This window comes from Photinus pyralis, unplaced genomic scaffold (assembly GCF_008802855.1).
Source record: "Photinus pyralis isolate 1611_PpyrPB1 unplaced genomic scaffold, Ppyr1.3 Ppyr1.4_LG5, whole genome shotgun sequence".
NCBI classification, from domain to species: Eukaryota; Metazoa; Arthropoda; class Insecta; order Coleoptera; family Lampyridae; genus Photinus; species Photinus pyralis.
Window position 1 is genome coordinate 26,242,811 of NW_022170596.1, and position 20,523 is coordinate 26,263,333.

At 36.3% G+C, this 20,523-nt stretch overlaps 1 protein-coding gene across 10 annotated transcripts in view; it reads left to right on the top strand.

Moving 5' to 3' along the window:
* The window catches only part of LOC116171529 (cyclic nucleotide-gated channel rod photoreceptor subunit alpha), a 249,034-nt gene that overhangs the window by 127,781 nt on the left and 100,730 nt on the right, over positions 1 to 20,523 (top strand). For 9 of the 10 annotated variants that reach the window (XR_004145462.1, XM_031488411.1, XM_031488413.1 and 6 more), the window contains 4 exons: positions 4,614 to 4,790; positions 4,840 to 5,164; positions 9,275 to 9,453; positions 9,506 to 10,147. Coding sequence is in view for 9 of the 10 variants with exons in the window: in XM_031488411.1 (XP_031344271.1) it covers positions 4,614 to 4,790; positions 4,840 to 5,164; positions 9,275 to 9,453; positions 9,506 to 10,147 (1,323 nt within the window). In the remaining variant the exon portion in view is untranslated. The remainder of the gene's footprint in view (positions 1 to 4,613; positions 4,791 to 4,839; positions 5,165 to 9,274; positions 9,454 to 9,505; positions 10,148 to 20,523) is intronic. The other variant, XM_031488414.1, reaches the window with a different exon arrangement.

Genomic DNA, 20,523 nt, shown 5'->3' on the forward strand with positions numbered 1-20,523 from the left:
AACGGTCCACTGTGCGTCATCTTTACCAATATGAAACGCGTCATCTTTGCCAATGCGTAGCCATGACAAAAAAAAATTATTTAGCAAATTCTTCTAATGTTTATGAGTGCCGCAACTACTTAAATTAACAAACATAACATGCAATTCAAGTACATACCATCCCCTAGTTCTGACAATGTTAACAAAGCTACTTTTTGGAAACAAACTTCTTGAACACTACAATAACAATCAACACACTATCACGTTGGCGTCATGTTTAACACTAAGCGGTAGTAGGATTCGGTTGAAACTTTGCATTGACAGTCCTGGCTACGTAAGCAATGAAATTTCCCGCGCAATTCGAAATTTAAACTATTAAATGAGGCAGTTATGAGGTGCGTCATCTTACCAACTGCGCCATCTTAACCCACTCTCCCCTAACGTTTCATGTTAGTTTCCCTCACTAAGCATTTCGTTAAAATCAAATAGTTGCGAGTGTAGTACTATTATTTCTTATTTCGTTTAGAATTTCTTTCACACCCTTATTTAGGTGCGCGCCATTTTCATCTTCATATTCTCCAATTCTCTATTAGATCTCAAATCGAAGAGGCAATGTAGAGGCACATACACTGCAACCTGAAAACACCACCAGATACTTTTATAACGTTGAAAAATTGAAGGCTTGAGATCTTCCACATCGGTCGATTCGTTTAGGGTATACAATCTTCGACACCTCGTTACACTTACCATAGGGTTGAGCGCCACCCAGCTTCTTTAAATACTTTACTTTCCCTGTATAAGACTGGAAAGAAACAGTACAGTGAAATTAAATAAAAAAAAAGAAATATTAGTTTATTCTAGTCAGTATCAAATATAATTATCTCCAAAAGTGAATAACGTATCCCCACAAAATCAAAAATCCTCCCCGATATTCAAAAGTATTGATTAAGCTTGACTCAAAACCCTTAGCAAATTAAACGTCCAAAATAAAATCCCCCAATTCAACAATGATCGCATAAAAGTTACAGGGAAGAATTTTTTTGTATACTTACATATTACCCCCTGTATGATTGCATGGGGTCTCAGTGTAAACGTGCCTTCCTTTTATCTAATATTTTTGATTCTTAGGACAACACAATCCTATTTTTGTGCATTAGCAAAAAAAATGCAGAGATCCGCCATAATATAGAAAACGTCTCACGTTGACAGTATATACCACAAGAATAGAACTATTTTATTCTGAACTGAGTATGTACACTTGATTTAACTATAATAACTTAAACTATTTTATCAATAATTGATTTGTATTCGATTTAGATATTATTAATTATACGCGTGGGAACGGAACCTTCGAACTGTAAATGTTGCAGTCTCCTGGATGCAGAGTAAGTCGCGAGGGGGTCCTCGCGTTGGTCGGTTAGTTCTAGTTGCCTGAATGCTAAAACCAAAACCAAAACCAATTCTGGCCAAAAGCCTTACTAACGTGCGGGTAGTAAAAAGCTTGTATATATTGTATGCTATTTATTACCGGGTCATATTCTCATATAATAAAAAAGAGGGGACTAGGGAATGCAATCCCGTAGCAAAATTTCGATCCCGGTATTTGCGGGATCATTAGATAGTAATCGCGCGGGGTCCCGGTATTTGCGGGATCCTAATAAAATTTTAAAAACATTCGGAAATAAGCAGTGTGCAGTTAACAGAATATTCTCAAGAAAACACATTGTATTTCGCGGAAAGAATGCATCACATCCGTCGTCTTTTCTTGTCGCCGGTGAGTAGTCTTTTATGGCCCCTCCATGTCTATCTGGATTTCTAGAATATTCGCTGCAATATGTCCATACATCTTTTATACACAATCGATGAGTCCGACATATTGTCTACAAGAATAACGGTTCCTGCGTTTTAAAACAGTGGTAAAATAAGTCCGATTTGCGCACTCACTCGCTGTTTAACAAAGTTAATAACAGATACAGGTTTGCGCGTAATTATTGCATGAGCTGTAACAACAAAAATGTGCGCAATAATCAAATTCGCAGAGTTGCTAATGTATGGTGGTAAGCTTGGTTGATAAAGTCTGCAATCCCGCAAATCCCGTGGGATCCCGCTCCATTTACGTACGGGATTAATCCCGCAAAAAGGCTGTGGGATCCCGGTATTACGGAATCCCGCGATCCCGGAATTGCATTCCCTAGAGGGGACCAATATGTTTGGGGAGAAACTGAAACCGAAATTCCAGTAAGGCTTTTTGGAATTTGCGGTAGATTTTGTCTCCAAACATTTTAAAGGGACCTGTAAACATCTTTAAGAGAATGTGTGAAAAATCTCTAAATCTTTAGTATCAGTTTTTTTGTAGATGTGAAAATCTTCTGGCGAACTAGAAGAATACCTGAATAATGAATGTCATGAACGAATAACATGTTTGTGGAGGATATTTCTGATGATAATCTTTTCTGGAAGACCTTGAAACGCTTAATTACTTTACAAGGGTTGAAGACCTTCGTTCGTACTAAATAACATTGGTCCTCTACGGCACTGATAGAAATTTTTCTATCAACATTAATTTTACCTCTGTAGTTTAACCCCTTACCTTGCGGAAGTTTGATATTTTATCTCCTTTTTAAATCGGAAATCAAAACTGGACGCAGGCGAATAATATCCAATTCCAAAATAAATAATTGACTATATCACTGCTATAAGAGGAATCCTAGCATGGGCTTAACATTTCTCAATTTGAGCAATTCGGTGGTCTCGGTCATGTTCCGAAAATTCCAAAGAATTTATTAAACAACTTTTGAGTAGAACGAATAGAGAAAATCTAACATGAAAACTTTATCCGGATGGCACAACGGATTCGAATAAACACGCAATTAATTGATTGACAATGACAAAAATTTAATCAGAAACATATAAAAATAAATTAAAACAAAATCCCTGAAAGAAAGAGAAACTTACAAAACTTGTTTGCAAAACGTAAAAAACGTATATTGCGATGTAAGGCGCACTAAACTAAACATACGCTGACAGCTTCTCAACGTTACTTTTCCTTTTCCAGAATTAGATTACTTTCGTATATGTGTAAACACCCCCTCTCCACTATGTTAATCATCTACAATAATATAGCATGGTACTACCCTTATAAATCATCCATTTACTAAGCTATTTCGGTTAAAAAAATGCTCTTTATCATACACACACAATTTATATTTTAAGACAACTCATAAATTTAGGAAAAATTTTCCACCACCGCTGAATTTCGTCCTTATTATCCAGTTTATGGGCCCTCTGATTAATGCAGGAAGATTTTTGCATAAAAAAATGCTGCAAGTAATGCTTGCCAAACAATTCAGATAGAATTTCGAAAAATTTGGATATTTGATCATCAATTTCATCGGAAAGTCGGCAACGCTCATTACCTTCATAACAAAATTGTGTGGGCGCGTATTCTTTAAATTTCATTGTTAGATACACATGAAACTTTTAATTTAAGGTCAAAGGTTAAACCATGGCGCAAATCCGTTTCGGATTAAATTACAACTTGATGGTATCTTCTAATTTCAATTAGACCTTTACTGAAGTAACGTTTCTTATTTTCTTCTATACTTGATCAATAAATTTAGGCCGTCTTGTAGGTACATTTCCTTTATTCTAGCTCTTTCTACAAAATCATCCATCGGTTTTAATAACGTAGTGTTTCCGGGTACCTACATGCAGTACATTACAAGGCAATTTGTGGCAAAAAATTAGCTTTCGCAATAGACTGACTTAGACCATAGCGAGCGTGATGATTTTCAACATCTTCGTTATATTTGAGGGCAGAATGTGAAATGAACCCCAATAGGAAACACAAATTTATGCTAATTTCCGCATTCCCTTGCGTTCATACAGTTATAGTGCGGTCTCTAAAATCAACACGAGCCAGCCAAACTAAATAAAATATTCAAATTTTAACCAAAAAAATGTCGGCGCCGTTTTAAACGATTTTCAGCAAACTTTAAATTCAACGAGCGTATCGTCTAAACCACCCAACTTGCCTTCACGCCCTTATTAGAACAATTAGATTCGGCTCAAATTGCTAACCATATGCCGAGATTATAAATAATTCAGTTGCGTAGGAGGAGTACGATTCAACCCTATAGTCTGTAGGTATTTATACGCTTGCTGATCTTTCAAGTTTCTTATTGGAAACATGTGACCCGCATGCACAATGCGATCGGTGTTAGTCTGAGACATTTGAAGGTATTTAGACGACTTTCTGATTTTGTATTCCGCTTCCGTTGTTTAGTAGAGACGAAATGCTTAAAATTTCCACCCCGTTTTTTTGTCGCCGGTTCTTCCACATTGAACTCGGCATTTCAATGAATTATATACAAACCGTAGAAAACTGTGAGTGACGGATTTGTTTTGGGTTCAAATATTTTAGTAGCATTAAAACGTAATTGGCTCTGTGCGCCACTGAAAAAAGTGGAAATAAAGTACTTACTTCTTTATCTTTCGGATAGTTTCTAGGGGGTTATAAAGTTTGCTGAAAGACAAGTTTTAGATTGCTTTATGAATATTTCTGGAACTTTTCTAAACTTTCCAATTGTTTTCCCAACGTGAATTATATCGTTAAAGGTTTATTTTTGTTTCAGGTATTATTACGTCGACTGGTGGCCGAATGGTGGGCGAAAGACTTTGTAGCAGCGGCACTAGATTGGACGTAATAACTTCACCGGCACAATCGGGAGTACAAGCCAGCGTTGGACCGAGATCCAGCAACGAAAGTGTCCCTAGAGCGTTAAAGTCGGTCTCCAAACAAAGCCTTTTAGGTAATAAATGTTTTAAACGTTTTCTTTCAACGTATCGCTTTACTTTCAGATTTAGTGAGTTGCAAGTTAGGAATGTCCAAGCCCCAAAAACCCCGAAATTTTAATGAGCATTATTTTTCACACGATAGTATATCAATTGCTTGCGCGAATGCGGCCGCGAATGTTAGTTCGGCAGCCAGTGAATTAGACTTATCGAGAAAGGCAAGACGAAAAGATCTGCGTAGTAAGCTAAAGTTACCTTCGAGTGTTGCGTTAGCAAGCTACGCGGAGGCGCCGTTCTTGGGACGCTGGAGAACTTCCGGATCTGCTGCCGGTATTAATCCATCATCTTCCAATCATTTAAATTCAACGAGTAGCTGTAGCGGTACCGAAAGGTGATTATAACTGTTCGTTTCGTTTGTAATTGGTTGCTTTTAGAAGTGTTCAACCTTTGTAACGGGAGCCCTGTAATGGGGTTGATTTTTTAAATTTCGTTAGAGTTGGCGGTATTAGATACTGGGTATTAGGGAGAGGGTTAGCTTCTATAAAATTTTTACAGGTTTCAGTTTTTTTGAAAAGTCATGAGTATGGGTTACTAGTTTCTGTATGCGTCATCACCGACTAATGCCTTGGGAACATTACTGGCGGCAGTCCGACGGTTGATAACACTATTTTATTGACTTTTAGGTCCCTAAAATGGCGCGATTACGATCAATTCTGGCGGCTCTGTTTACTGAGACAGTGACTTCCTGGGTTCCCGTCTGCAAGGCGATATTTTCGCTCTTTGAGGGTACCCTCAGACTTGCAAACATTTGCATTAAAAGTTTTGACATCACCAGTAGATCTGTCTCGCCCAGACGTTCCACTTTCTCTTTATTAATGCCCTCTCCCGACACTCGACACATATGTCTGGTTCAGATGATTCATTTTTCCTTTGAGAGTACCTACTCTCCTCCGACAAACCGTTTTCGAGATATTTGAAATAGAAATAGAATCAGCTCTCCAGACTTCCCAATCGCCCTTTGTGAGTACCCTCCTTCGGCAATCTGCTTGTGAGATATAAGGAATTATAACCGACCACGGTAAGGAGTCGAGGTGGAGGATTATGGTTGGTATAAATTAAATCCTTTCGTTGAAACCTTTCATTAAAGTACCATGAAGGATGAAACGAGTTCCGCCCCCAACTCGCTATTTGGTGATAAGGAGTCAGGGAGAATGGTGGTAGAAAACAGTTCCTTTCGTTGAGGCTTTTAATAAAGGAATCGCGGAAGACCGTTATAGTTTGTGGAAACCAATTCGTTTCGATGAGACCTTTCATTAGAATACCATTGCAAAAATTTCCAGGCCTCTGGGACAATTCCCCAAAAAGTAGTTCAAAACCGCACGGACGGACGGACGAACGGACAGACAACGCAAACAATAGCACATTTTCCTTAATTCTTAGAAAATGTGATAAAAATAGTTACATTAAACTACCCGAGCACGTCAGATATTGATAGTCAATCTAACGGTTTGCATGATGGGGGAGGCTGTACGGAAGGGTAGAAGGCGGGATTTATTCGAGTGCGTCAGATATTTAGAGCATAGTACGTAAAATGCATGATACGATCCGTCAATTGATATGCTTAAACGACTGAATGCATTTTTTTGACGATTTGTTCCGCTTTGGCGTGTGGAAATCGGCAGATTATATTGTCTGTTATTCTTGAGTAATTTCCTTCGAAATAAAAAAAATTCTAACGCGCTCGAGAATATCAAGGTAACGTTTTTTTTCAAGTTTGTGGCCTTTCCACTCCCTCACGTTAGGCTCAAGTCGTCAGATTATTGAAATGCACACTTTTCAACACGTAGTCAACCCACCTTAATTTAATCTGACGCGCTCGAGTAAATGCCAAAATGCCTTATTGGGCTCCCCTACTAATTAAAAAAATACGCACCCAGGATATTGAAAACTTTAGAATTACCAAAAAGTTAGGCGGCTCAAATCCTTGTGGCTACAGTATCTGTAGGACTTTGTATTCTGAATAGAATAATGTTACGAACAGAACTAAAAAAATGTGCTATTGTTTGGGTTTTGTCCATCCGTCCATTCGAACCCACTTCTACTGCGTTAAACTACTTTTAGGGGAATCCTCAATGAGTTCTGGATTTTTTTGCAGTAAGTTTAGCTGTCTTAAAGGGGGGCTCCCCCATGAATTACTTCCTGAGATGCTGTTTTTGAAAGTAAAACGTGCATTACTTTTACATGAGACGACCAATTGGTGGAGTATTCTATTGAAAGGTCTCATTGAAATTAATTGGATTGTATAAATTATTTCCTGCGGGACTCCTTTTCGAGATCAGGGGGTGACCGATGGGAGCTGGGGCGAGTGGGTATTGTAGAAATTAATTTCATCATCATGGTATTCTAATTAAAGGTCTCAACAAAAGGAACTGTTTTCTATCAACCACCGGTTTGGGAGGAAGAGGGTGTAATTGGTTTTATTATTCATCAACTCAACGCAAAGAGTTAATTTCTACCAACCATAGTCCTCCTCCCCGACCCCCTAATCGCGATGGGATATAATTATTTATATCTCAGGAACAGTCGCGAATAGCATTAAGTTCCTCTACAAACTAACCAGCAGTCATTTAGATTGTCCCTACTTACTTCACAAGCTATCCTTTACCATTCCAACGCATTCTACTAGGCACTTAAAAACCTTCACATATCCTACTCCCAAATCCAATCTCCTTCGCAGAACTCCCTCCTTAATAATGTCCAGTAATTATAATAAGATTTGCCAGAACTGTGACATTCATTACGCAATGTTTTAAGCTTTGTTGATGGTTAACTGAAAATTGTAATTTTGGTTTGTGCTTTCTATCTTAAAAGCGTGTCATCATCCTTTTTTTTGCTTCATTTTCTTTACTTTATTTATTTTTTTTGTTAGTTCTCTTTTTATCAATATTCTATTTTTAGTTTAGAACTTAATTGTCAAAGGTATTTATTTATTCCACTAGTTACAATTACTTACTGCAATATTTATATTGATTTTTATGTTTTCTATTTTTTAAATATTAGTTCCTACTATAGTTTTAATAATGCAGTATGCGCTTAACGATTCATTTATCTTTTTTGCGATTGTTCATATATGGATTATGAGTCTGTTGAACAACAATAAATATTATTATTATTATTATTATTATTATTAAACAGGTTGTCGGAGGAGGGTACTCAAAAGGCGATTGGGACATCTCCATTGGTGATGTTAGAACTTTAAAAGCCCATATCTCGAAAACGGTGTGGCGAAGGAAACTATTCACAAAGGGAAAATGAATCGTCTGGACCAGACATATGTTTTGGTGAAGGCGAAGCGTATATCTTGAAAACGAAGTGTCGGGTACTTGTAAAGAGTAAGTGGAACGTCAGGACGAGACACATATTGGTGATGTCAAAACTTTAAGTGCAAATATCCGCAGAACGGAGTGTCGGAGGAGTGTCTAGACCGTCTAGACGAGACACATCTAGTGGCGATGCAAAAACTTAATTGCGAATATCTGGTCGAGGAAGGTACCTAAATGCACTATTTCAGAGAATTTCTCTAAGAGCTCAGATGAATTAACCTCATTAACTAACCGGGTTTAAAAGGTATTGGACATGAGGGGGTTGCCATCTCAAACTTCCCCCTGAAGCGGTTTTGTTTAATTTTAATTATTTTTGTGTTTCCTATACTGACCAGTGACCATTTTAAGAGTGGGTTAGAGTTTCATATCGGCATTCATTAAGTAATTAGGCTATTTGTGAACAGCACAGTACCTACTATTGAACGAACAAAGAAATATGTTTGCGAATATGACTAACTCACGGAAACCCTTCTTTTTGTTTGAATCACAAATTAATAAGCGTCTCTATAAGAGTTATTACCGTAATTTATCTTTGTTTTTAACAGACTCTAATGGACGGAAAGTAACAAAAACTAAAGATGGAATTAAGAAATTTAAAGATGCAAACATAAAAACTAAAGATGACGTTAGGAAAAAGAGTATGCGCAAAAAAAAGTTACAGAAAAAGATCGTTTTGTGTAAAAATCGTGTTCATTTTCTGCAACTTTTAAATTCGAATGATTAATCGTCTTTGAAGTTTATAAATATTGAGGTAAAGCGGAACGCGTCAAATGCAAGAATAAAGTATTGAAATTCGCGCGCTTCTAAATTTCCATTGAACGCTAACAAGGAAAAGGAGGGAAAACCGTAATGTATTGTTCACGCTGTGTTTTTTTTTGTTAATAAATTAAAGCTCCAGTCTCGGCCATTTTTATTAATATGATGCTTTTAACGTTTCCGCCATCGAGGAGTGCATTAGAATAACGAGAGAAAAAAGTGAAATAATCCAGAGATGTAGCAAAACCTTAACGTGATTTATTTTTAGACTGCTTTGGGGATACTATAAGATCAAGGTGTTGAACACTTTTAAAATTTTTGTTGTTTCCCGTAGTTTAAATGTAACTGAGTTTTTTTAACAGTAGATTCGGATTTCGAAGAGCTGATTCGTACCATCCCCGTTCCAGAGCGACCCCCAAGTGGACGTTCGTCTTTGATCCTGCTGGCCGGCTGTGCTACTACTGGTCCATGGTAGTATCCTTAGCGTTCCTCTACAATTTTTGGGTTATAATTTATCGATTTGCGTTTCAAGAGATAAATCGTACGTATGGCACAGAGTAAGGGTGCACGTCAGCAACTTCTTTTGATTTCAGGTGACACAATCTTAGTGTGGTTCTGCCTAGATTATTTCTCCGATTTCCTATACCTAGCGGACATCATGTTTCACTTTCGTACAGGTTACCTAGAAGACGGAGTTCTGCAAACGGATTCAACGAAACTTCGACAACACTACATGAACTCCACAACATTTTATATAGACTGTCTGTGCCTACTACCTCTAGATTTCCTATACCTTTCCATAGGTTTCAATTCAATTTTGAGATCGTTTCGTTTAGTGAAAATTTATAGATTTTGGGCGTTTATGGACCGTACCGAACGTCACACGAATTATCCCAATCTTTTTCGATCGACCAGCTTAATCCACTACCTCCTAGTTATATTTCATTGGAACGGCTGTTTGTTTCATATAATACATAAAAATAATGGGTTCGGGTCTAAAAACTGGGTGTATAGTGATTCGGAGAACGCGGATGTGGTGAAACAGTATTTGCAAAGTTATTATTGGTGTACATTAGCCTTAACTACAATTGGAGACCTTCCGAGACCAAGAAATAAGGGAGAATACTTATTTGTCATCTTACAGCTGTTGTTCGGGCTGATGTTGTTTGCGACGGTGCTTGGTCATGTGGCCAACATTGTTACTTCCGTTTCAGCGGCCCGAAAGGAATTCCAAGGTGAGTCTTTCACTTACATTCATATATGACTTTTATATCGCTTTTATCATTTATTGCCTTCCACAAGAATTATACTCAAAATTCACGCTTTGGAGTATTACTGGATTATTGACTGAAAGCAATACACTTTTAGTCCTGTTAACAGGGTAGTAATTCCATTTATCACTAAAGTGATTGCCGTCATTGTCCTTTTGTAGTCATTCGAATTTATGGCGCGAAATAAAAACGTGTCGAATGCCCGCAGTAGAAAATTGATTTTTATTCCCTCTACTTAATAATGGCATACACGCCTATAATTACAACGGTAAATTACCGTCGCTAAATAATAAATTTCGCGAAAGTGACTGAAATGGAATACTAAAATGGCAAAGAAAGAGTTTCGCGAGAAATTTTTCAAAACATGTAATTTATGGACGAGTCGTAAGTTTTCATTTAGGAAAAACACCGTTAAATTAATTTTCGCAAATAAATAAGTAACAGTAAACCAGAATACCGCGTTGATTACATTCAAAAATTTATATTTAGCGCGCCGTTAATGACATTCAACGCCCCATCGAAATTTGTCCCCGTTTACTCATTAAGGTCGTAGTTGCACGCTCCAAGGAAAATTTACCACGTAACACTAATGCAGTTGGATAAAACAAATCTGACGCAATTGAAATTTCTCGTCATTAATTAAAAAGGGTTTCCTAGTACCTAGATGTAAATTAAACGATAGCAATTAAATGTTAGCCTAACTCGGCTGTAGGTACCTACATTAAAATGTTCAATTAATTATACCTATGCGTTCTCTTTCCAAACTGTTTATGAAAATTTATACCTGCTCCCTCCAGGGAGTACCAAACTTCCGACATTAATTAGTACGCAAATACTATTTTGGGAGGAAAGAGGTATTTGCAGTTAGTTAACACGCGTTCTTAATTAACCATTTGGAAATATGACGGTTTATTTGTTGTGTGGACACCGCCTGAGGAGCTTTCCTTGATCAAAACATAACAAGAACCTTTAGCAATTGAGTAAGTTTCAATTGCAGTCGATACTGTAACGTACCTACCTTTAATTACGTGGGTATGTTTATTATAACTAATAATAATAAATTTATAACAACAGTCTTAAAAAATAACAAGAACGCATCGAAGTTAGAACTGACGCTACAATTTGCTTACATAGTAAACGCCAATATTGTTCTCAAAGGGTTCGAAATGGTCTACAATAAACACGCCCTTTTTCTCGGAAGAATTACGTCACATCCGCTTTCGCTTTGATCGCCGATGACTCATCTTTCTTGGCGTCTCGATGTCTATCTAGATTGCTGGCATGTTCGCTACAGTACCAATTGGAAAAATAGACCGTTCACTGGTAGTGCCAATTGGTATATGGTGTTCATATATGGAAAAACTTAACAACTAATTACTGTCAGTTGATCAGCATTGCAACATGCATGGTCCTCCGCTGCAACCACCTGGATTCTATCTTCATTTCCAGATATTACTTGTCGGTCGTAAGATTTGATCCACGTCTCTTTTTCTAAGTTCCGTAATCTCCCTTCGTCCCTCTCTGCGAATTCCGGGTATGTCTTTCCTGCATACCCTTTCCGGTTTGCTTTCCGTTGCTTTTGGTATACTTATACATATTTTTTTAGGAGAAAATTGCATAAATTTACGAAGGTATCAGTCACTTTTTGTTTATTGCACTATATTTGTATTGTAGCTGCATTAATGAGGCTCTCGATTGTAGGAAGACAGGAAGCATTTTGTTCGGTAAACTTGCCCCGGGAATATTAGCCCCAGAACAGCGCCCACGGGTAAATTCGTCCCCGAAAGATTCGCCTCTGAAATATTACACCTCCAGATTATCCTCTTCCCGGTAAAATCGCCCTAGTTTTTAAGGTCATCTAAAAATGGTAATACTTAAAAAATGCTCTAATATGAATCTTCTAGGGGCGAATGTTTCGACTGCCAATTTTCCCGGGGGCGAATATCGGGGATGATTTTCACCCGAAGCGAGTTTTTCGGGTGTATTCATCGCACGCGCGTTGACAATACCTACATTTGTTACCTTGCCATTTTTTCTAAGTGATTGGTCTATTTTAATGGAAACCAACAAACCGGAGCACTGGTTGTAGCTATATAAAAACATAACCCTCTTCCATAGACAATAGAATAGAAGATTTGTAGTTTGGTAACCCTTCCCTCGGAAAAAAAATTTTCCTATTAAACGGCCAGTTAACCTTAGCATAGAATTGTATGTGGAACAGTTCCTTCAATGTTTATATCGCAACAAAACCGAAATTATTAAAACGTTTGTAGCATAGTATTAATGCTTTTTAATGAGAAGTACACTTATGTCTGTACAGAAAAAGGAGAAGTTGTTTAGTAAGACACACTATTTCCATCTAAATCTTGTTGATTTTTTAAATTGTGGGCAACTGTTATCGGGGTTTACGTTTCCAAACGCGAGTTCGAATCCCCTCATGTGCACTCGCGGTGCAGTAATTTAATACGAAAGTTTTTTTATACCTTCATTCGCGATAACGTCCTTGGTCTACACTCGGCTGTTTTTTTTCTTCTCGATGGTCTATATTTTTAGCCCGTTTTATTGTACAAATATTCGTTTTTGTAGCGTTGTAAACGGACCAAGGAAAATTATCGATCTCTTTAATCACTCGTAAAAATAAATCAAAAACAATGTCACGCTGAACAGAAACGGTTCGTGCTCCACTCAAAATAACCAGCTCCAAGATGGGTTTCTGTTCCATCACGGTGGATTTATTCTTTGAATTTCCACCAACAATATTATTTATTTCATTTATTCATTTAGCACAACAATATATAGTTCAGGAAATTAAACAATACGAGCAATTCGAAGAAAGTAAATGTAATGACAAAACCGAAGAAACCGAGTTGACAAAGGAGTTTGGGAAGACTCAAAGGAGCAGAGGTACTTCAGGAAGCTTGAGTTGAAGTAATCCAAAGTATGTGATAATCCCAGAGAACGGCGACGGAGCAGAACCGAAGAGTTAAAAATGCTGAAGATATTTCAAATGTCGCAGGAAGCATAAAATAACCGAGAACACTACTAAAACCTTGAAGAAATCAAAGAAGCTTGCCATGGGTTTTTCCAAATTAGGGGGTTTTGTTTTTTTACCCTTGGTTTTTTTACTTCTTTGCTAGCAACAATAAATACGAAGTTATTACAAAACTTTGGATATATTGACGAGATAAAATAGATCCGGTTCACACGTCTTTTACAATCCTATACTGATATCTTTTACTAGAAATTTCAAATAAAATAAATCTAGTTTGTGGCCACGTTCTTTCGAACTACCCTTACTTCAATATTAAAGACAATAACAATATACGGCAAATTTTTATTAAAAATTTACTTTATGACTAATCAAATCGAACTCATTTACATGGATATCATTTTCCTTTTTTAACTATAACAAAACCAATTTAATAGGAATAATCCAATTTCAATGAATTCGTATACGACAACTCTACTTAGTACAAGCTGGTTCAATTGGTCCATAGATTGATATCTTTAAGAAAACAGACTGAAATGTTTTTTAGCATTAATGACATAAATCAAATATGGTTCCCTAAATTTTTTTCTGCAAGATACGATCAAGATAAGCAATTACATAAACTAAAATCACAGTAACGTTCGCGTCAAAGACCGAATCCCCAAAAGAAAACTTCTCCGGATTAATCCCTACCTATTTTTTTTTAATTAATTAACCGGAACACCTTCGACATTGGGGTTTGTGGATTGGAGCGAAAATGAAAGTCGTTTAACTTTGAAGCAGTACGGGGAGGTGACACTCTCGAGTTACAATGTTCTTACAGAAAGCACAGCGCGGATCGTGGTTCCTCGATGAATCATACAGTGAGTTTGAGTTCAGAAAATACCTGAAAATCGTGTCTCTACTAGGCTGTTGTATTGACTGCATATGCGCGATTACTGCAAAAGACTAGAGGGCAGTCGCGACAAATCTGTTTTGGATATTGGACACTGAAAAAACAGACTAAAAGATGAAAAGAACTGTTACGATATATCACAGGAGCATAAAAAATAGAGAGGCAAGCTGCTGAGTAGGTACAAAAATTTTACACGCCCCGAAAATGTTTATTGTATCCTACTCGCCTTGGACTAGTATGAAAAACATTTCATCAGTTGTTACACCTGGGAAAACGTTTGAACTTATAATGAAGTTTTCGCTCCAACGTAGGGGTTGTCCGTGCCGTATACGCGATTACTTTGATTACTCATAACTTGTTAAAAAGTTAGTTCTCTCAATGATTTGTCTTAGTCTTACAACTCTGAAAATCCTTGGAGATCCTGCGAGAATAAGGACTTCCTCAACTAACTATTTACGGTGGCATTCCCTGTGAAACGTGAACTTCGTGTGCCAGGCGATATTTACCTACTTTTCAAGCTCAAGCGAGCAAAGCATATAGTTACTAAAATGATTTTAAAAGTTAATAAAACGTCCCATTTTCAAACGATAATTATGGACATTAGAGGCATTCCGTTTCGTTTAGTTTCAAACGATTTGTTAGAAACAATATCCAACTCATGCAATTGCTATACGTATTTCCATAGCTTTAATCCAAATATTTGCGATTACATCGTTTACAAACAAAAATCGGACAATGTGTACATACACGTCCATTAGTTAAAGTATCTGGTTTCGACATATTTTGAAACAATGTCATTTGTTGAACAGGCTTCACATTTTGAGGAAAAAGCTGCTCGCAAGCACTTTTATGTCGGTTTTTATTCGGTACAATTTTGACCGTTTGATAAGTTTATAGAGTTCGTAGATGGAGCAGGCCGAGCAGGCCATAAATAACGTTTTTAATATTTTAGGTTTAAAAAGTGAAATTTACTTGAACTGTTATATTTTACACCGTCAATAATCCAATTTGCTTCCAAATATGAAAATGCGTGTGCGAGAGACGTTTGGGTTGAAAAATTCTTGTGGAATTTTTTTTATGATTTGAACACATCGCATTGGCTGGATGTGTCCATAGATTGAAGCGAATTTTTCCAAAAGTTATGATAAATCTCATTTGCTTCCGTCTGTGGTGTATTCGGGATACGAAATCCAGCCTACGCACATTTAAAGCTTTTGTGTCTTTATTTAATTAGACTAATAATTAAACATGTAGGATGGTACATGTTTAGTTATCCTCGTAAAATTAATGCGTCATCATATCTTTTTACAATGTTCACGCAGACAACTCGGCGATATGTGAGTAGGCAATCTTTGCCAGATTCGTTTCCCGATTTTCTTGTTTCGCCCCTTTTATGTCTTACTTTTTTTCTATATTATAAAGGCTTGTAGTCCTTGAATGTATTTTTGTTGGTAATATCTCTAGTATATAAAATTAGCAATTTTCTTCTTTGAAATGAGCTTCTTTTAATCATCCCTGGCAGATTGCTAATTTTGTATTTCTAAAAGCCCAAATCCCTTTTACGCTTATTTATATTTTATACGTGTAGCACAAAAGTTGATATAATCAAAGTAACGTTCGTTATGTATTGCTACGTACCCTAGTAACAGTTAATTTACCTAGCATGAAATGCATATTTAGTTAAATCTCATTAAAATATTGACTTTTATGTCACTTAAATAACAATTTAAAACAATTTGCTAGGATTCATCGTGGTAGATTTGATATTCTAAGATCTATCAGTAGCTGTCTTGGATTTTGAGTTCGTCAGCTGTTACCTAAATCTCCACTTTTAATAAGACGGTGTAACTAAATTTAACGAATACGTCATACGAATTTATTTAAAGAAGAATATTCAATAAGGGTGAGTTTACCCACTTTCTGATAACAGATACTTAATTTCCATGGAAACAAGTGTATCCGCTTTGGAAGTTATCTACAGATTAAGTTAAAGTGGATAAGCTGACCCTAAATCGCTTATATTATTAATTTATCTTCACAAAACAATATCTCGCGCTTTAGTTCGTTGAGAAAAGATTATTATGAAAAGACAAAAGAATTTATAGGTGCATATTTTAACAATGTTAATGGCCGATTTATTCATGATCATGTTAAATTAAACTGCAAGTAGGCCATTAGCTCTTGAGGAGGTACGATTATATTTTATTAAATAGGGAGATACTTTTGAGGAACAATATTGTATTTGAGCTTCCTTCACCAAGAGCGTTGTCTTTTATGTAAAGCAATGCTGCAATGATTTCAGGTATTTTGCTGACAGAAATCCCGTTGGACGTGTTCACATAATGTACAAAAAAGTGCAGGATTTGGGTTACTCTATTAATTTCATATGTTGCATATCTGAACAAAATCTGGTGAAGTTCAGCATTACTATTATTTATTTAATGAAATTGATCTGACATACAGGTGTGGAACAACATTATACGGGAGGTCTGACTTATAAGAAATAAAACACTGCAATAAGTTCACGTGCTAAGATGCCATACATGCGTCCTTTAATCGTCGTTTAGTATGAGAACAGTCGCAGGTAACCGCCCACTGCAAAACTTTTCTTCGCATGTGCTAGATAGAGAAGAAAATATAATAGCATAATTTGTGTACAACTCACAGGGGACCATTTTTGCAGTGGGCAGCTAGCTGCGATGGTTTTTACACTAGAAGAGAAATAGTGGGCTTGTATCAATGACACTTTTAATTGCTACTGTATTTCTTACCTTCTTTCTAGCTTATTCGTCAGACCCATTTTCCATTCTTGTAGGTTTCTGGCTTCTGGTTTCTGGATAAATCAACCTTTCAAAAACGAAGAAATTGACAACTGGGATAACATAAATATCAATAAAAATAAGGAACTTCGTGAGAAGTCCCCTAAAACTGTAACTACAATACGACGACTAATATGAATATTTTTATTTTTACTGCTATGAATAATCCGGCCAATAAAAAGCCATACACAAAACACCTCGCACCTAACTAGCTCTATAATGAAATTTCTCTCGGTACACATCCGCTCAACAAAAAATTCAATTCAACTTTAAATTTCTAATTCCAAACAAACAATGGTCAAAATCAAACTCCAAAAGGGTTACTTACGATTACGAGGGCGTTGATCCCTTATGATCATAGCGACGTCTAAAAATCACTAAGAATTTTTCTCATTCTCGATTTATTCGATTTATAATATTCATTCTCCTTTTATTTGCCTTATGTAAATGTCTTTTAATGTTTAGTATTTCTTTCACCATGGAATATTTAGCTCAGGGAACGTAAAAGACTTATTTATTTTAGATTTTTCAAAAAAGTATTCAGAAACTCATCATTTTCATAGATTTCTCTGGGTTTTGTCGGAATCAACTCGTCGATCGCTTCTTTTGAAGCATCTTCAATAGTGTATTCGATGACATGGTTATAGAAAAATCTATGCTCTTCTATAATAAATCGGTGAATACTTAAATTAATTATAATTTAAAACATATTTTAGCCTCAATTATGTGCAATTTTGGGGATAATTAGTATCAAACTATGCGTTTTTACACGATTACTTAGATTGCAGTTCAGGATTAATTAATTAATTACACATACACGTTTTTGTTGCAACACAGTTATCTGCAAATGTATCAACAAATGCCGGATTAAGTAGTTGTTTCTGTGGAAGTTTCCACGTTTCCTATTAATGGCCAATTAGCAGAAAGGTATAGGTACTGCCTGTAGCCAGAGACACTTTTAAAATGATTACCTCCAATTAGTGCTTAATTAGGCATATTGCTCTAGAAAACAATGAATTTGTGACAACAGGTAAAACGAAGTGTGTAAAATTTCTACGATTGTACCCATAACTTAATCGAAGTGTGAGTTTACCGCCATTTTTATGAGGTGCAAAAGTAATGGAATTGCTGAAAGTTCATGTCAACGTATCCAGAAAAATAATTAAATTGTGATTCGTACAGAATAAGCACTGTAATTGTGTTTAAATATTTATTCGTTTCATAAGACGGAAAGGTTGTAGGACGTATGTCCCTTCGCCATTAATTTTTCGATATTCTCTCTTATCTCAGTTAAACCGTTTTCATTTTTATATGTAAACGATACTAATGATAAAAAACCTAATTGCAATTACTGTGCTAATCTATATTTTCAGTCGAATACACAGTCGATTTTAAAATAATGTACTCAAAATCGTGCAAAAATACGTACATTTGAGCGCATAATTACTTGCAAGTTACAACAAAACTTGACTTTGGACGCTTGCTATACCTACACACAAAAAGAAGATTTCACTAAATATCCATGTTTTCCCCCACTTTTACCAATGCTTTTCGACTGCGGGAAGTTGTAACACTTTCACGATTACGAACCCCAATGCCTTTTGTATCTCTCCCACAACTTTATACGTAATTTGAACAGTAGTGCTTTGTTCCATAAAAATATACTGGCGCGCTAGATTAATTTGTCCTTAACAGGTTACGGCTGTTTAATTTCTCCGACGCCAGGCGAACACGATTGACACATTGAGATAATTCACATTTTGCTTATATTAATGTAGCATGTAAGTAGATGCAAATAATTTAATGTTTTTACACACAATAAACAATAAAAAAAAATACAAAAACAAAAAAAACATTAAATTATTTGCATCTACTTACCTGCTACATTAATATATCCAAAATAATTTACGCATGGAGCAATACATCAATAAAATCACATTTTGGTATTTGCTTATTTATTAACTCGTGAACTGTAGTGAATATTTATGTTTAAACTTTAATACCAAATTTGGTTCTGTATGGAAATGGCGTGTTGCTAGAAATTTCTATTATTTGATGTCTGAAATCGGCAACTTCAGCCTTGGCTAAACCCAACCAAATATTTCACGGCATGAAAAGTACGTGGATACTACTTGATATTTCTCGTCTGAAAGACTCTTCTAAAACTTCCCCGTATTAACTACCCGCAAAAATGATCGAGATCTCTTTTATAGCTCGAATCGTTCAGTCAAACCTTGAACCACACAGTATACGCGCAATGCAATGCTAAATAACTCCGAATAACCCTACTTAATTTCTTAGTAAAAAATTGTGGTTTCTTATTAATCACAAACAGCCTTCTGTGCACTGATTCGTTTCTTTCGTGCCTGCCGTATGAATTAAATAAAAGGTAGGGTAACAAATCAATCGCACCTACGATGCTCTGGTTTCACTGTAACTCGAAACGCACGTAAAATGAATTGATTGAATGTATACAAATTAAAATCGATCTAATTCCATTTTTCTTTCCTTCCTTGTTTTAAAATATTAGCTTTGTTCATTAGAAAATACAAAAAATACGACCCCCGGTTCTCCTATTCAAAATCTTTACACACGCTTTAATTGCAAACGAATTCGAATCTAACCAAAGGAATGGTATCACTGAACTTAAATACAAATTCCCAACTACTGAGAAACGACACCAAAGCTCTTCGTCTGGATCCGATTATTATCAAAAAATGGAGCAAATCTGTTTCATGCAGTTAATTTTGACAGGTCGGTTCTTTTAGGAATATTATGATTACGTTAAATACAATTCCCATACAAATTCCTAAAAAACATCGACCAATTAAGGATGCGACTGGTATTTTATTTATAACGGGGAATTTAATAACTGATTTAATAGAGTTCTGATTTGTATCAAAGGGATTGATTTTTCTTGCAGTTTTATCTCCAGCAAACTTTGCTCGTACATCGTTTCGGTTTTAACAGTTACGGTATAGAGCATTTAGGACTCGAGAAAGCAGTTCTGTAAGATCAATCCGTGCCATAACTACATCAACCACGGAAAAGGTTTCACAGTTCTGCGCTAAAAACTTTTATTTTCATTTCTCCTGCAATTACTACTATATGAGTGATATGTCGAAGCAAATTTCCTTTGCTTATTACATTGAAACCTACTATGAGGGGAAAACGTATCTATGCACGTCAACTCACCCAGTAAACTTCAAACAATCTCCTTCATGTCGCTTTATCAAATACTTTCAAACTTTATGCGACAGATACCTGTTGCGTCACAGGTTTAAAGGCGCGATTCCGCACCGTTACCATTTCAGTCTTCCCATCCCCGCCTCGTATAAAATGTAATATTAATATTTCAGGGCGTTCTAATCTCGTAGAAAGGTTTCCTTGCACTTAGGTTTGATAAAATTTGTGCTTTCCGCTAACGCGCCATGTAAACGACGCGACGCCTACAAACGTTGAGAAATGATCTACTGCGACATGCGTTGCAATACTTCCATTGGCAATTAGGAACGTCATATTTCAAACGGCAAAAAGGTTACCCACTTGTACGGCCCGAATGAAGTCATAAAAATGTCTCCAAAGTGGATGTCGGCAGAAATTGAGAAAGTCGGCGAATTTGTAGTTGTAAAACGGA